This window comes from Andrographis paniculata, unplaced genomic scaffold (assembly GCF_009805555.1).
Source record: "Andrographis paniculata isolate CXL003 unplaced genomic scaffold, ASM980555v1 Contig32END, whole genome shotgun sequence".
Classification (NCBI taxonomy): domain Eukaryota; kingdom Viridiplantae; phylum Streptophyta; class Magnoliopsida; order Lamiales; family Acanthaceae; genus Andrographis; species Andrographis paniculata.
The window spans coordinates 7698228-7716377 of NW_026137565.1; the positions used below are offsets into that span (position 1 = coordinate 7698228).

At 36.3% G+C, this 18150-nt stretch overlaps 5 protein-coding genes across 6 annotated transcripts; 3 read left to right on the forward strand and 2 right to left on the reverse strand.

Moving 5' to 3' along the window:
- The first annotated feature begins 3851 nt into the window (after positions 1-3851).
- On the forward strand, positions 3852-5967 carry LOC127247468 (uncharacterized). Of its 2 annotated transcripts, XM_051269302.1 has the most exons (5): positions 3852-4175; positions 4682-4793; positions 4957-5049; positions 5151-5354; positions 5560-5967. In XM_051269302.1, exons 1-5 carry the CDS (start codon positions 3880-3882, stop codon positions 5770-5772), a joined length of 918 nt encoding a protein of 305 aa, XP_051125259.1. In that variant the 5' UTR covers positions 3852-3879; the 3' UTR covers positions 5773-5967. The 2 variants fall into 2 exon arrangements, with proteins under 2 accessions (XP_051125259.1, XP_051125261.1); XM_051269304.1 differs by lacking the exon at positions 4957-5049.
- A 1909-nt stretch (positions 5968-7876) lies between these two features.
- Positions 7877-8663, forward strand: LOC127247469 (protein TIFY 5A). Its single transcript, XM_051269305.1, has 2 exons — positions 7877-8042; positions 8148-8663. The coding sequence occupies exons 1-2, from the start codon at positions 7963-7965 to the stop codon at positions 8446-8448; spliced, it is 381 nt and encodes a 126-aa protein (XP_051125262.1). The 5' UTR covers positions 7877-7962; the 3' UTR covers positions 8449-8663.
- LOC127247467 (glycolate oxidase 1) lies at positions 8628-11749 on the reverse strand. The gene is made up of 12 exons (XM_051269301.1): positions 11605-11749; positions 11196-11368; positions 10874-10998; positions 10529-10575; positions 10369-10446; positions 10152-10276; positions 9975-10041; positions 9735-9797; positions 9577-9646; positions 9397-9497; positions 9204-9308; positions 8628-9119 (listed from the first exon to the last, which is right to left on the reverse strand). Exons 2-12 carry the CDS (start codon positions 11348-11350, stop codon positions 8937-8939), a joined length of 1119 nt encoding a protein of 372 aa, XP_051125258.1. The 5' UTR covers positions 11351-11368; positions 11605-11749; the 3' UTR covers positions 8628-8936.
- A 2142-nt stretch (positions 11750-13891) lies between these two features.
- On the reverse strand, positions 13892-15710 carry LOC127247920 (receptor like protein 29-like). Its single transcript, XM_051270010.1, has one exon. The coding sequence runs from the start codon at positions 15507-15509 to the stop codon at positions 13983-13985; it is 1527 nt and encodes a 508-aa protein (XP_051125967.1). The 5' UTR covers positions 15510-15710; the 3' UTR covers positions 13892-13982.
- Positions 15711-16873: 1163 nt separating this feature from the next.
- Positions 16874-18101, forward strand: LOC127247924 (uncharacterized). Its single transcript, XM_051270015.1, has one exon. The coding sequence runs from the start codon at positions 16900-16902 to the stop codon at positions 17758-17760; it is 861 nt and encodes a 286-aa protein (XP_051125972.1). The 5' UTR covers positions 16874-16899; the 3' UTR covers positions 17761-18101.
- The last annotated feature ends 49 nt before the right edge of the window (positions 18102-18150 follow it).

Consider the following 18150-nt stretch of genomic DNA (forward strand, 5'->3'; position numbering starts at 1 on the left):
TTTATTTTATTTCAATATCAAGATTAATACTGTCAAGTTTATAGTAGCATATAGTTTTCGGAAAAGTTATATTATTATTTTTATAAAATATTATATTTTTATATAAAATTCAAATTGATAAAATTAAAACCAAACAAATTTGTAGCCTCCTCGTAGCTAATTAATTACTATGAATACCATTTTACCTTAATCTTTATACATGTATATATATGTGGTGTGTGATGTAAGAATTATATTACTATTAATTATGTGGAAGAAAATAGAATAAATTAAAGTAAGTTGGAGGGACGTGTACAAAAGTCGCAAGTAATAGAAAGTGGCTAGTAGGGCTTGTGCATCATGATGTTCGTCACACTCCACAGATTTAGGGACCAACAAATATATATATATATATATATATTTATATGCGTGTGTAACGTACTTTATTTAATTTATTTTATAGTGAAATGCTGCTCTTCATCCATCTTCTACACTTGCAAGTGGAGCTGACAATGACCATATAAATTATTTATGTATATTCTTGAGGATGTTAAGGTTTTCAAGGTCAAAACATGTTAGGTCTTACTTTACCTATTAATGTTTAATTAATTAATTAATTAAAACTATGCGTGTAATAATTTAATTTATTAGTTAGTCTTCTAAACATGATGCATTTAATTTCAAGAACATTCTAATACATATCATGTCTTACACATACGCTTTAAAGGAGTTGAATTTATTATTACTTGTTTAATAATAAGTGGTCATAAATCTTATGCACTTTAGTTAGTTTACCTTTTTTAATGGCATAGGTAGCCTTAGCCTTTATTATCCAATTTTTAATTAATGACGATTGCTAAGCTAACTGATTGTGATTAATATTAAAAAGATGCTATCCTTAATGATAGGGTGGTTATCTGCTGATGAATACGCACACCTTTCAGGTAGCACAACATTAATTAATTAATTTATTTATTTATTACAGTGTGTGTAATTAATATTAATTAGAGCTAGAGAATGGAGTCAAAATCATACACCAACCAGATTGCATCGTCACGAGTGTCGACTGATATGATAATATTAATTTCCAACACCTTAATCAACTCAAAAGACAGATTCATTATTTAAAATCGAATTATATGATGTCTTGTCTCATCATAGCTTTCTACATGAATTGACTAATTTACAGTTTTCATATTTAAAAATAAAAATAGAAATGTGAGAATTGGAGAAGCTTTTCATTTGGTCAACGCGTTTGGTTTTGCTTTAGAGAAAAAGTTGCGTGATTCCTTAAATGTGAAGCAAGTCAACTAATATATACACACACTAGTGTGTAATAAATGTCAGCTGTGAGTTCAATGGTGGAGAAATAATTAATTAATTAATTCAAACTACGGGTGGTGACTCACTTTCGGAAAATTTTTTCGATTGAAAAAGAAATAATGGCTCATTGCACTAAGCAGAGAATGGTGGATAGCACTCGTAGAGTTCCATTTGTTTTGTTTAGGAGACAAGATGATAATTATTAAGCCCACTATGCAAGTTTTTACTCTTCACTCATAGTACTAATTAAGTGGAGGTCATTTAATTAATTAATTAATGATGCGATGGTAATTAATATAAAATGTTGTGGTCATTGGGTTGGGCCTGAATTTAGGGCCGACGTAAGATTGATTGTTCGGGCACAAGTATGTATACATGTATTATTATTATTATTATTATTATTATTTTAATGTTGGGTTCCTGGCATCTCGGAAGGAAAGCGGTTATATTTATGTGTTGGTGCATTGTAGTGCCACGTATGTATGTATGTGTATATGTGTGCTTTGTGGAAGAGGAAGAGGAAGAGGAAGAGGAATTAATGAGATCCGATATGGATATAATAATAATAATAATAATAATAATAATAATAATAATACGTGATGCAGAGGTACATGTGAGATTTGATCCAGCTGGTAGTCAACGTCTCATCTTATCCTGCAACAGAAACGCCAACAGAATTCAACTACGCAGCAACATTGATTCAGGGCTCATTACGAGTGTTGGACCAGATGCTGCGTATCACATTCATAATTTAATTTACTTTAATTTATAATATGGATAGCTATAGGAGGAGGATGTTATTTTATATGTTTAGTTTAGCGATGGATTGAGCATGGAAGCAGTCAGCGAATCACCAATCAGCGAGGTAGGCGATTATTGTTTAGTTTGAGATATATATATATTATATGGCCGTAACGAGTGACGTGGCGTGGATGTGGTGTTCAAAGTTCATGCATTGTTTTGTGGCTTAATGAAGTTGAACCAGATGCATGGACCGTGCTTGCTTGCTTACGATATATAAATGTGAAGCCGACAAGGAATGGTCAAAACTGTAAACCCATGCAGCTGCACGCACACACTGGGCATGTCCGTCCGTATGTATCTATCTATGTATTTGTGTGTCACGACGCACACGTACCACACGAGTTTATGGACTATTATTAAATATAATTACTTTGATATATCATGCCGTACGTCATGGCTGGCTCGCCATCGCCAACCATAACCACGCGGACACACACACACACACACACCCCATTCTTGCACGCATGCACCATTTTTTTAATTTTAATTAATTTTTAATAATAATAATAACAATCTTAACCTAGTTAGCTGCCTACCTACCTCATCAAATCCATATATATTTTTATTTATATGGTCATTCATTTTTATTATATGTATATATATCCATCCCAATTCACGGTTTCACACCATATACACTATATATATCATACAGATAGATACATGTGTGTGCGTGTGTCCTCTCGGAAATGTAAAAAGTACAAGTAGAATGAATTTGAAATTTACAATCAATTTTGAATATTTAAAGTCTATTGTATTGTCAAACCAACCTCAATTACACACCAATTTCCCAAATTTTATTGTCAATATTAAGAATCAGCCCACATACTAAGTAAATAAATATTACTCCATCCTAATTCAAATTTACACTCACTTTTTTTTTTTTAAGTAAAAAATTATTATATTTTTGTATTTTTTTTATTATAAAAGCAAAAAGTAACCATTATTACTCACTTTTATTAGAATTCGTGCTCAGTCAAATGAGCACACATTTGCATGACGGAGGGAGTATGTCCGAATACGAGTGTGAATGTGATCTCACAAGTTTCAGAGCCTATCCCCGATTCTTAATTTCCCTTTTTATTCTCCTAATTTAATACTTATTTGTAAAACACTAATATTATAAAATTTTACATTAAAAAAGAAAATGAATAAATTGAACGTGTACGTAAAAAGTATATTAGTTAATAAATTTTCTATAATCAGTAAATTAATTTCTTTATAACCATTATGATAAAGATAGATCATAGATAGATATAAGCCTATTATTTATAACAAAAGTGGTGTGCTTGGCTGTGGCATTGGCCCAACTTCCCACCTTTATATTTTTTTCCACTTAAAAAAAAATAAAAATTATTATATTAATTATTTTTTTATTCAAAACATTACATTCATACTTATCTCAATCAAATTTTTAATATTTTCAACTCCCACTCAAACCCACATCCAAACATATAACTACATTTTCCCTTTATTCACTCTATTTTGCGTGGGCTTCATTTGGGCCTAATTTATATGGACCCATTATTGTACTGACTAAACTTCTATTGGGCTTTTCAAAGACGGAAGGGATTGAATGGACCCAACCCAAATTGGAAGTAATGGTAAAATGTAAATCATTTAAGTATTAATTTCAAATTAATTATAATAAAATTATACTGATAAAATAGAAAATTAATCTGCTAAGGTAAAAAGTTGGATTAAAATTAAAATGATGAAAAAATACTAATAATAAATAAATAAAAAGATGAACAGCGAGATCGGAGTCAACTCGGTATGGAGATAGTCTATCTCCTGTGTTCCATCTTATCCGCTTGTATCTCCTCCGTCGTCCTGTCTCTACTCCTCCCATTTCGCTGCCTCCTCCGCCGTGTCTCCGCCTCCGATGACACTCGAAGTTTTATCACACTATACCAAGGCACGGTCTGGCACGAGCGTCGACGGCCTGTCCACCACTCATTCCAATACACCGTCCGCTATGCGCTCATTGACCTCGACGGCGCAATTCACGCGCCGCCCGACCACCTCTCCGCAGACGAGGCTCGTCGCACTGCTGAGACTAATGGACCGGTGTAATGTTCCGCTCTTCCTCTTTTTATTCATGTTGTGATTCTTTTCGGTGCTTGAATTTCTCTTCTATGATTAACATTTGCGAGTAGGAATTCTGATAAGGTTTAATTTCTTAAATTTGAAATTTATGTGCCTGTGATTTGGTTCCTATTGTCGCTCACAATTAGCGGTTCTTGTCAACGATTTTTCACCAGGTAGGTTTATTGATTTGGTTTGTAAATTAGCGGTGGTGTTCGAGTTCAATTTACACAATGCACAGCCCTATTGCATATATAGTCACAAGGAGTTTTAAAAATAAAGAACAAGAAACTCTAATTCCAACTCATCTATGACGCGACATCAGCTGATCTGCATTTTTGAATGAACGAATCACTTAATATAAAGGTTGCCGAGACTGCTGCAATGACATTTGTGATATACATATATATTCCATGTGTGAATTGAGGATGCTGTTGTGTGTTGACAATGCTCACGTTGTATCACACTGATTTCTTGATTGAATGATCAGTTTTTTGCTGACAATACCTCCCAGCGTGGGATATGAACAAAATCCTTTGAATCTGTACTATTGTTATGACATTGAAAGCTCTGGAAGAACTTTGAGGAAATGCATTGCTGAGGTGAGTTTGTTGCTTTTGAATTTCACTGTAAAATTCTCCTTCAGAATTTAAAGTAGAATGTCACATACATTTATTCTTGAACTGCTTGCTTAGTTTTGATTGCACTTTCACTTGATCAAGTAAACCAATTCCTCTTAGTTTTGATTTCTTGAACTAACGTAAGGTTACCAACACACCTTGGGGTGAAAGAGTGACATTTGTATTCAATCCAAAATCTGACTTTGTGCCGAAATCCTTACATGTCAGCCCTTTCATGGTGAGCCATCTTCGATTCCACTTTCAAAACAAGTTACGGATATTAGCCTTGGTAGTATTTAGTTATCTTCTTTTAGTACATATTCCCGGTAACAAATGCAGGATATGCTTGGGAACTGGAGCATGAAAGCTAGCGATCCGGGCGACAATTTGCATGTCGTAATATCAGTGCAACACCCTGAACTTGGTAACTACTTCACTGCATCATTGACAGCCAAAAGAGTCCCCCCTTCCTCTTCCACTATGGATCATTCACGATTCTTTTGGTTGATGCCCCATAGGGTAGCATTATGGATATATTGGCATGTAAGTTTCTTTCCTATCCTATTCCCGTGCTTTGATCTTACTACTTACGCCTGTATTATGTCGTAGCATTGATAAACTCGGGCGAGGGAAGGGGTGGCATTATATTTCCTGGTTTTTAGTGAAATGCAAAATTCTTGAGTTACCTATGGCTAATTGGCTTTTGCATTTGTATGTGTTTTTTTCTCGACCTCTTCTGCTGGCATAGGCTCTTAAGCTCTGGTGGAAGAACGTTGCGTTCATCCAGCACCCGAGATATGACAATCCAGCATACAGACAAGAAGCTTTACTACGGGACAAAAATATTCGACATTGCCCGTCATTTAGCAACGACACATCCCACAACCTTCGAGAACATGATAGTGAGAAGCCGCAGCCACGGTGCTTCACTTGGCAGGATGCTCCGTGGCCATGGTCCTGAAATAAATTGTCACCAAGAATCATAATCAGACATACTGTTGTATGTATGTATGTATGTATATGTATAGATCTTATCTTTGTTTGTGTAGCAGAGAGAGATCAAATGCTTATTGAAAATGTGACCAAACTATTGCATTCGTGTGCTGCAGAAACATGGAAACGTGCAGAGCCAAGTGTTTTCTTTTGTTTTTTTTCAGGAATGATCAAAACTCGACCAAACAAAGTTCTGGCTCAAAATCAACTTTATGTCCACTTTGTTAGGCAATAGTTACTGTTGCTGAATGGGAAAAAAACACATTTCTTGATTGAACTGTTTCACCTAACTAGCACCTATTAATTTCCATTCTATGGCTGGTTAATCTTTAGGAAAATGACAAATGTTGTGAATATTTGGAGTCTTTAGTATTATGTATGAAGCAAGTAATAAAATTGCAAAATTAAAACAGTATGGTCCAAACTCTTGTGCTGGAGAGGCTAATACGGCTGTGCCGTGCCCATTTAAAGCTTTCCATTATTATCCAAGTGCAAAACAGCTAATTGCCAATAAATACCACAATTTAAATTTAATTATAATTTTTAAAGTAACTGTGTTTAAACTTTTAAGAATATTTTTAAAAAAAAAAAAATAGAAAAGAAAAAGAGAGAGACACACGAACAGTTGAAAAGTATTTAATCACATGTAATAAAATTAAAATTAATAATAATTTAACAGTGTTGTCCCACTCACAGCCTCCCTTTCGTACGATAAGATGAGGAACGTTGTATCCTGCGCCAATTTTAGTGAAGAAAACAAACAAAAATAACTAATTAATAAACACGAGGTTATGATAATTAAAAGGATGGACCACTAGCGTCAATTCAATAATATAATCAACGGTCAATACTAAATATTAATTCGAATGAATGTATATATTTGTACTTCTAATTTCCCATGTTTTAATTGTAAAAATTATATATTTAAAAATAATAAATTTAATATATACTAATATTATATAAAAATAATTTTTTTATTTAAATATTACTGATACATCTACTTTTTTCATTCAAACATAAAAACACAATCTTAAAAATTGGTGATTTTTCTTTCAAATTTTGATTTTTTTTTTTTTTGTGAAAATTTGTAGTCATACTCAACAAGTGCCTTAACCCGGCAAACTAACTAGATTAGTTTGAATGTGATATATTGCAAAATAAAATAATATATTTTTATTAAAAAAAAAATTAACAATAAAAGTAATAAAAATATTTTTTTAAAATGAATAAAGTAGATTAGACTTATTCAAGGTTGGTAAACTAAAAAAATTAAGCCATATATAAATTTCAACCCCTTGTATTAGCAAATCAATTCAAAATTCAATTGCAAATCCTCAGTATTGTAAACTTTATTAAAATGGTAAATTAAATATTTTTATTTAATATTAAATTTGGTCTTAACCTAAAACAGATAAAATTAGTTTGGATTTATCCTCGAATTCAAAATAAATAAAATTTACTCATAATTAGAAAACAATACAAATAGGGCATACATTAATATCAAACGCTAAAGAACAACTCTACTTATATCCCATAATTACTATATACAGGTAAGGACCACTTTACCCTTGTAGGTATCAAAATTTATAAACTACTTGGTACTATGATGCATTTAATTGTTCCTGTAAGTCCATCTAAAATTCAAAATCCACGACTCGACATGGTAACACCATAAAAGGAAATTAAACAAATTCTGTAAAAAAGGAAAATAACGAAAATTGTATTATTATAAAAAACTATATAATAAAAAATAATAATGACAAAAAAAAAAAGATTACATATAGATTATATACACGTGTTTATGTTTTGGTAGTCAAAAATGATGAAAAAAAAAACATGTGAAAATAAAATAGTTGGGTTGGGCTCGTCGGGAAACTAGGAAAGATGACGGCACGTGCTTAATTTAATTGAAAATTTTCAATTGGCAAGAGGCGGTTGGGTTGGGACTCGTGCTACACGTGACGAAAAGAGAGGATTGAGACGCTGTCGTTTTGGGCTAAACTGTGGGTGGGGAGAGTTGGTGTCGTGTTTGAATTACTATATGATAGATACGGCGGCAGTTTCTCCTTTTCACACTTCGCTTCGTATATATATCCGACGGATCTCTCATTCGGCGCTTCATCACATTCTCTCTCATCGAAATTGGAAGAAAGTAGAGATGGCGAGAAACTGCAATTTGGAGCTTCGTCTGGTGACGCCTTCGGTTCATTTCCATTCCGCGGATTACAGTGCTTCCAGGTAATTAATTTGATCGCTCTCGCTCGTGACTTTGTGCGTTATTTGTGTTTCTAGGGTTAATTAAGTGCTGAATTGTGGATTTACTTTGGGAATGATTCTATTCAGGTCGGATATGGCGGATAGTAGTTCGAAGGAGGAGAAGCAGAAGCTTACGATATTCTACAATGGAAGAATCACCGCCTGCGATGTCACGGATCTTCAGGCTAGGGCAATTATACTGCTTGCAAACCGAGAAACGGAAGATGAGAAATCGATCGTCGAGGAGAAAACTTCGTCAACAACTGTGCAATCTCCAGGTTACAATCCGCCGAATGGTCTGTACATGAAGAGATCGCTGCAAAGATTCCTTCAGAAGAGGAAGAATAGAGCACAAGCTACATCTCCTTACTCACAATCCTCCCAATAGGATTGGGTAACAGATACGTTTGTTTTTACCAGAACTTTGATTTTGAGTGCTAAATGCTAATTGATTTGGAGACGAAATGGATTTAGAAAAAACAAAAAAGAGTTGCATTTACACCAAAAAGAGAAGATTTTGTACATCCGAATTCAGTTTAGATTGATCATATACATGTATACATTAAATTATACCTTCAAACAAATTGAATTGATTTTATTTCATTTATGATCATACACACATATACATATTTGTTTGCATAAGAGCATATCTCAGAAAATGCATAGCAATTGATGTACTACGCTGCTTCTAAATGCATCTTCTTCTCCATCTCATAATTTATTCGTCACACAATTCTTTCCAACCATGGATTTCTGCAACAATTTTCATGTTCCAACACCCTCCTATGGAAGGTAATCATAACAATTATTTCGACTACAATATATAAGTCCTACAACAATGTAGCCATGATCTGGTTCAAGAAGAATCCAGACAATCTAAAGACGTGCCCACGCATGTGTGTCCCAAGGTGCCACAACATGGCGACGTGAAATCTCCGCAATCGACCGGCACCCGCTCAGCGCCATAGTCAGCTCAAATTCGTTGCGCAGCATCTCGAGAACTTTTCTTACACCGGCTTCCCCATCGGCCGCTAATGCAAACAGAACAGGCCGCCCAATCTGCATTTTTGAAAATACAGTTCAGACAACACATGAACAACAAACCTGTACGAGGAAATGTCGATTACAATTCTTCACACTTACAAATACACCCGATGCTCCGAGGGCTAATGCCTTGAAGACGTCTGTTCCGCGCCTAATCCCACCATCCAAGAACACCGGAACTCTCCCCTCTACAGCTTTCACAACCTGAAAATTTACAAAATATTACCATGTCTGCATCAGGGCATGAAATAAGTTTCTCCCGAGGATTCGAGGTAGTAAGAATGAACAAAACCTCCTCCAAGGCTACTATGGTTGCAGGAACATAGTCAAGTTGGCGAGCACCGTGATTCGACACGATAATCCCCGCTGCGCCAGCTTGTACGGCCAAATGAGCTAATATAATGGATGTAATAACAAAACAAAATTATTACAGAACCAAGTAGTATGCTTATTTCAACACTCAGGTGCCTACCGTCCTCGGCAGTTAGCACGCCCTTGACAAGAATTGGCAATTTAGTGATGGACTGAAGCCACTTTATATCCTGTCCAAGTACCACAAATTAAGTTCTTAAAATTTACCAACAAGAAATACACGAGACTCATTTAGAACGAATGGAACAATGTCGTTGCCTTCCAGTTAAGAGACCGGTCGATCTGTTCAGAAACATATGCAGCGAGTCCAGAGTCATTGGCCTACAGTCGGACAACCATGGGACATCCTTAGTAGAATGAAAATAGAACGGCGAAAGAACTACAAATCGGACAATAAAGACTATGTTTCTTGTAAGGGACATTAAGATCAAAGATAGGATTCAGTGTAATTAGGATTGGAAATACTCTTATTTAGTAAGTTAGGTTAAAGGTACTCACTGAATCTATTGTGCCAAGATCTAAGCCCTCATAATTCTTCAATGTCAAGTTCGATGGCAGCACAAATCTGTTGCATTTATATGTATATGTATATATAATGTATATATATATGTGTGTGTGTGTGTGTTAATTCTTAGTTGGAACCTAGATTAGTCGAATACTTTAGCCATAGTTTACCTGTTCTTGATATCAGCTTCTCTTCGGCCTAGCCTTGGAGTGTCGACAGTCAGAGCAATTGCCTTGAAACCAGCACGTTCAGCTCTTTTCACTACCTGCTGAACTACGCTTCTATCCTTGAAAACCTAAACAAAGGACATTCTTGGATTAGAAGTAGTTTATACAAATTACAAACGTTGTATTTGTGTTAGAACACATAGCATAAATCCTGACTCACATAAAGCTGAAAGAATCGAGTGCCTGGTCCGGTTGATGCAACCTCTTCGACACTGCTTGTGGCCCATGAGGATAATGTCTAGACAGCCAATCAAGCTTCGGATTAAATAGGATTGTTGTGGATAAAACAAAAAAGACTTGAGAAAAACAAAAAGGTTAACCATGATAGTGCCGGCTGCTGATGCTGCCCTTGCCGTGGCAAGCTCCCCTGAACAAATGTGGCCATTCAAGTTCAAATCGAGCTAAACCAATTCAATCGAGGGGGAACTAAGTTGTCCGAACCAAATGTGTAACAACAATACTAGGCCGATTTAAGAAGACGAACTAAAACTGTTTCTACATATTAGGACCCGATCGTGTAATAAAAGAATGTTGTTTGTCAAGAACTTATCATTGCTCAATATCCTTTAAATTAAAATCTAAACCAACTTTAAAACAATCTTGGATCATAGTACTAAATAACTAACTTAATGTAAGAAATATGTTGTACAAAAGCTTCTATATACCTTCAGGATGTGCCATTTTCTGCATAGCTGTTGGAGCAACCATGATTGGCATTGAGATCTTGAAGCCCATTATGGTTGTGGATAAATCAACGTTGCTCACATCGACCAATATACGAGGCCGAAACCTGCGTCGTCGTTGACAAATTTAGAACACATACATAAATCAATTAAAGAAAAGGACACTGGAATCAAAACAAAACACCATCTTGCCAGAAATGTATTTTGACTTAAAAAGTTAATTTGATTCGGCGGAAAAGGGTTATCTTCTTGCAATTCACAGTGCCGTAATAAATCAACAAGTTTGTGGTGACTCGTTAGTTACAGTATTCTTGAAAAGGCATTCCGATTCTCTTGGAGAGTCCACTGGTCCTCTGCTCCAGATGCATAGTAATCGTACACCATCTTCGGCAGCTTCTCTCTTGCAGCAGCCTCGTACTCTATAACATTCGTAATGCTGTCCATTCTTACAGAAGACATGGCTGCCTCGGCACAAATCTGGTTATCATTCAAAAACAATCGAGGATGAGCATAGATTAGAAAAAGGGTTAAAAATGGATTCTTTTAAACGCACAGTCAATGATAATTTCTGCAGAGACGAAAAGGGTTCGGAGATCATAATCATGGGATCATCGAAGCACACAAAGTAGAAACGAGAGTACAATCGTTTGACCAAGCAATCATTAGAGTAATCGAAAAGATTTACGAGATTGCAGGAATGGATTGGAACGAACCTATTGCGATTTGCGAGCGGCGGCGGGGCGAAGGGCTTCAAGAATCGGGAGGAGGGTGACAGAGAGAGAGCGACGGAGGAGTTCAGAAATGAGACGCAAATACAAAACTGAAAAACAAAAAAAAAACAATTTGTTGATATGTAAACGAGAATACTGTTATGGAAAATGAATAGCAGTAATAATAAATAGCTCATATAGTCATACTCGTCAAGGTTGTCCTTATCGGTTCGGCCACACTTTTCCATTTTTGTTTGTTTTCAACAGAAATAATAGTAATAATAATAATAACAATAATAATAATAATTTGGCGAGTGGGCTATGCTTTTGGTTCGCCTAGTTAATAATGGATTTACAATTACATGGGTAATTAATAAGGGCTTGCGGCTTTACAACTGAAAATATAAAAGTAAAAATGTAGGGGATTAGGTTTGTTTGGGTAGAGTCTAAAATCGAATTTTTAATTTAAATTTTTACTTAAAGTAATATTTTGATATAATATATTTATAATTTTACTAAAAATCAGGCAATTAAATAATGTAATTATAAATTTAAAATTCAAAACAAACTCATACCATTGGTGAATTTTTTATGTCCAATTCTTTGTAGTAAACCCAGAAATAGAAAAATATATAATACTTTTAAAAATTAAATTTAAAAGAAAAATGTCCCAATGTATATAATGGGCTGCACATGTATTTATATTCGTGTACTAGTCTACTGGGCTTGCCCTTCAATTATTGATGAAAATAAACATATTCACGAAGAATTGTACTTCTATAAATGATTTAAATGATAAATACAGAAAATATTGCAAGTATAATATCATATTATATTGATTAAGGAGTTTGTGCAAGACAAAAAAAAAAGAAAAAGAAACAACACTTTGGATTTAATAAGGTAATGAGTGAAGTGTGTGATGGTATTTTAGTTCATAAAAGCAATTATAAAAATAAATCAATAATTGAGTGGAATCATATAAATTACAAATAAAAAAAAATTATTTAAAGAGGAGATAAACTCAAATGTAAAATATACCTTGTGTAGCTGTAAATCGTCTATTTAATATATTTATAAGAAAATACTACAGTATAGTATAGACTTAAGGTCGGGAATATGTAATAAATGAGAGTTAGGTAGAGTTTACATGTACGTGTGTTTGATTGGGAGTTTGAATTTTGAGTTGAGATTTGAATTTTTGAATTTGAATATTCGTAGTATGATGTGATATAAATAGCTATTCACTTGATATTTTGGATGTAAAATTGATTTTTAATATAATATAAAAAATAAAAAATAAATATTTAATTTAATATTTAAAAAAAAAAAATGATAAATAATGTATTTATAGCTCAAGACACTTATGATTTGAAAGCAGATATGGCAAATAATGCATTTAATGAACTATGCCTATGATTCACAGTTCAGAAGCCAAGGCACCGTTTTCAGTACTTATTTAATGAAAGTATGACATATCATATAAAAGTAATTTAATAAGAAAATTTATTATTTCATTCGTGCATCGCATATATATATATATATAGATATGTTTATATTTTTATTTGTTAAAAAGATATATATTTTTAATTTATATATGATAATTATTTAACATTCTATTAGTTATAAATAATATATATAATTTCATTTAACTCACTATATTGAGAATCCATCATTGTTATACATAAAGATTTGATTTTTATTTATGAGATTTTAGGTCATGAAAAAATTGACACATAAGAAAAGGGACCCTAGCTGGCTGATCAGTGATCAGGCGGGGCGTGCCATAACACACTGTGTTTTACTGTACTGTACTGTACTACTACTGCTACAATATAGATAGGCTCAGACCACTTTCGTTGCTGCTTTTTCATTACAAGGTTTAGTCTCTGTCATCAGTTAATACGACATTTCATGCTTTGTGTTCTCAAATCCCACAATTTTCAAAAGCTGCCCAAACAAATTACAGTAGTAACAATCTCTGATGTGACCCAATTCCACAGCCTTATAAGAAAATTGCCCAGATACAAAAAACGACAACACATTAACTGAAGGTATTATCTAATCAATACAAATAAATAAATATATACTGTACGCATTTAATTAATTAATTGTATATAATCACGACCCATACTCGAATTCTATCGAACTGAACCACTTCCAGTTGAGTTTCACATATTTGCGACTGCAACTTTCTGTACTTTAAATCTGAATTTGACCCATGAATGAATATAGGTTTCGGCAAGCATCAATTCCCAAAGAACAAAAACTGAATTTCAAGAAAGAAGAAAATCCTCATTCCTCGAAAACATAACAAACAGTACTATTACCACAGACCCCTTTTTTTCTTTTTCTTTTTTTAAAAAAAAAAAAATTGTCACGAGCTAAAGAACAAACAAGAAGAGGCCGATCATTGCTGCGACAGGGAAAAGAATTATGATCTTCTTCTCATCATCATCGTCGAAAGTGTGGGCACTGCTGCTGGAGCTTTTGTTCCCTCTGCATAGCGTTGCCGGCTTGTTCTTGTTCTTGTTCTTGTTCTTGTCTGCCAATGTCGTCGGAATTTCTGCGCTCGGACAAGGAGGGAGCTGCAAGAATCTGCCAGGATTTGGATTGCTCATCGCCGATTGTTGTCTACTGCATAAATTGTCGTTTTCCCTGACGTCGAGCCTGTTGCCGAGCCTGCTTATGAAATCACCTGGAAACAATATCTCGCCGGCGAGATGGTTGCTGCTTAAGTTGAGCGCGTTCAGACGAGGCAGCGTCGCTAATTCCGGCGGGACACTGCCGCTCAGGTGGTTGCCTTCCAGCGACAGCGCCGTTAGGTTTTTCAGATTCGACAGCCTGCTCGAGATCGGACCTGTTAAACCGCACCTGGAAAAAGTCAACACGCTGAGCTCGGACATCGACGGGATGAACGACGGGATGGTTGAATTCAACGGGTTGCTCTCCATTACAAGGTACTGCAGTTGCTGCAAACCCGACAGGGTTTCGGGGATCGGGCCTGTTAGAGAATTGTGACTGAAATCCAGCAGAACTAATCTTTTCAATTTCCCCACCTCGTCGGGGAGTCTTCCCTGAAGTTTGTTGGAGCTTAAATCGAGCTTTTTGAGGAATTTGAGGTCCCCAATTGAAGATGGGATAAGGCCTTGTAATGAATTCCAGCTGACGTCGAGAATGCCGAGGTTTTCCAGGCTGCCAATTTCTCCGGGGACAGGACCCGTCAGGTTATTGTGGCTCAGATCGAGCTGCTGCAAGTTCACCAGGGCCCCGATTTCTCCAGGGATTTCGCCGGTCAGATTGTTCTGCGACAGGCAGAGCGTTTTGAGGTTGACGAGGTTGGACATGGCGAAAGGGATCGGTCCCGACAGGCTTGGATTCGATTCGAGGGCCAAATGTTCTAGAAACGACAGGGCTCCAAGAACTTTAGGAATGGCCAACGAAACAGGCGAAGTGGTGAAACAGTTCATGAGGGATAGGGTTTTCAGGTAGGGCAATTTGAGGATCGAGTCGGATATTCCGGCTGAATCTTTACAGGGCGGGGAGATGACATCTGTTCCGACATGAATCTTGGTGACGTGGAACACAGATGTGTCTTCCGCGAGCTCACACTCGACCCCCGGCCATGGCGTGTCCGTACACGGCGAAGGATGCATTTGGGCCCAACTGGGATCGTCGAGAAGCGAGCCCATTACCTCGAAAAGCCCCGACAGCTCCTCCTCTTCCATTTCTCCATTTCCGCCGTCGTCATAGCAAAACCCTCCTCCGAAAATCAGCACAACCTGCAGAATTAGAACTACAACGAACTTCAAAAAAGCACAGCCCATGTCATAAAGAAGACAATCAAGTACTACTATTGTTGTTGTTTCTTGCAGGGAATGAAGGAGTGATCGATCAGATATCCATACCATACATATACATATCAGTAACTGCTGAGTAATGTAATGAGTAGAGTGGAATATACATATGTATATATAGTACTGAGAGAATATATGGAGAGGAGAGGGGAATGAATGGGGCGAGCAAATAAACACAATTGTTGTTGTAGTGTGGCAAAAGACGATTGACTGTCAGAACAGCAGTCAAAATTAAAAATGTTGTTCAAAATAACAGCAGCAGCATCTGCATCTGTAGATTATATGTAATGGTGTGTTGTAATATGATGGGACTTGGCCTCTGCTGTGTTTCTCAACCTCATCTCATCACCATATGTATATATATATATATATATGTATGTACAGATAATAGATCTCTTTGACATTGACATCTACTTCGACATACCTTTCCTTTTGCCATTTCTCTGATTAGTTACTTAACGGATGTTTTTACCTTTTTTTTTAAACAAAAAAAAAATAAATAAATAAAATTATTACATCAAGAACAGGCTTAGCCCGAATTTCGAACCCATGGCCCAACCCGATCCCCTTTCATGAATCCGGCGCGCTCAATCTACTTTCTTGGGCCCAAGCCCAATAAGACTAGTCAAAGGCCTACACGCAATTTAAATTCATAATTCTTCTAAAAAATTAGTTGGAATTTATTTATACCCAAATTGATGAGTGAGTAAATGGATATTCCAATGTCGCAAGCAATACCTCATTAATTCGACCATATATGTTGCCACATAACCCCATTCCCGATTTTAAAAATTTCCTCCCATTCACGATACTGTGACATCGGACAAATTTATACCAAGAATCTTTAAAATTAAAAGTAATGGAGCAATCATCCCGTAATTATTGCAACTGAAGTTGTAAAACATAAATAATAATAATAAATAGAGGTGTCCCAATTGCGTGGGTTTCCTAATCATTCTTTAATATGGCGACAATGATTGGTGTCACACGTGGTAAAGGTCCAATGGGCCTTGTAGTATGATTGGGCCGCCACGTCACCGCCCACCGTGTACTGTAATAAATTCACATGCGTACACTTGTTAGACAAGAAAACACACACACTTATATTTGGGAGGTCCACTTCGAGATTTTAGTGAAAATCACAGGTGAAGAAAAATACTAAAAGAGATAAACATTGGTACACTGTTGCAATGATTATGCAATCACGGAAAATTTTATTAATTTTGTATTTTTAATTCCATTATTGATTCTTGATTAATGACGATGTAAGAAAGGAGGTACGGGAGTTGTTGGAGGGTCCCGGAGTATATTCCCACGTGGATATGTTCTAGTACCTGGTCCTGGACTTCCTGGCCGGCGCTATATAAGCAGCTTGCAGCTCACATCGTAAAGCCTAAAAAAAATAAAAAAATAAATAACCTGGAAATTTCTCCAAGGATTGATAATGGCAGTGCCGTTATTACATCGGGAGAAGAGTGAGATGACGATGAGTTCGAATTCTCTGGATTTGGAGAAGTTAAGGAAGAATCAGAGGATTAATCATTATCCCTGTCTGAAATCCATTTGGGCAGTTCTATTTTCCATTTTTATTTATTTTTCCATATTTTACGTCTTCAACCTCTCGCCGTCGTCCGTCGTGTCGACGACTGGGTTCTGGTTTTTCATATCGAACACGCTCGTCGTCATCATCATATCGACGGATCTCAGCGCCTTCTTGAAAACAGCAACCTCGACGGGACAGGACGGATTGTACGATGAATATGCAAAGAACGATGTCGGCCATGCAAGAGCAATTCCCGGCGCACCGGCGCCGCCGTCTGTTCCCACTTCCCGGCGGATTATGACGATTCCGGCGGTTCCGGAAGAGGAAGAAGTGCATGAGAAGGTCATAGACATGGACGGCGGCGGGGACAATAATCAGCGAGCCTTGGAAATATACACACCTCGAATTCCCACGGCGGCGCCGCCCGATTTGAGGGATGACCGGCCGGCGGCCGATCAGATTACTGAGCCGCCGGAGAAGAGAAGGAAGAAACATGAAGGGATTAAATGCGCTCGGAGCTATTCGGACAAGGCCGCCCTGATGGCGGCGGTGGAGGAAAACGAGGAAAGAATGGTCCTGCAGCGGACACTGTCGGAAAGACATGAAACGCCGCCGGCAACTCCGCCGGAGGAAAACGAGTTATCAAACATTAGCAATGAAGAACTGAACAGGAGAGTTGAGGAATTCATCAGGAGATTCAACAGGCAGATCAGGCTTCAAGCTGCCACGACCCGACACAGCTCAGCGTCGGAAATTCATTAATTTCCGAGCCTCGCCGGCGCCGTTTTGTCTTGATGCTGTTTTCGAGTCCTCCTAGAAACAGTAGCCGTTGCAGAGTTTATGATAATTATATTAGTATATTACTATATATTTAGGTCGTATAATTATTTAGGATGTGATATATATAAATTCCGATGCTACTGTAATTACAACATAATAAAACCATATACATAATTAAAGTATGCTTAAAATGCCATTAATTAATATAAATAAGATCAATGAGGCAGAAAAAAACAAAAAAGTTAAAATTCAATTAGCCTGTATAAAGCCAGAGTGGGCCTGGCCCATCTTGTAGGTGAGAGAGCTGGCTCGGCTCGTAAAAGCCCAAAGGGAGAATTAAAAAATAATGTTTTTTCTTTTTTTCTAAATGAA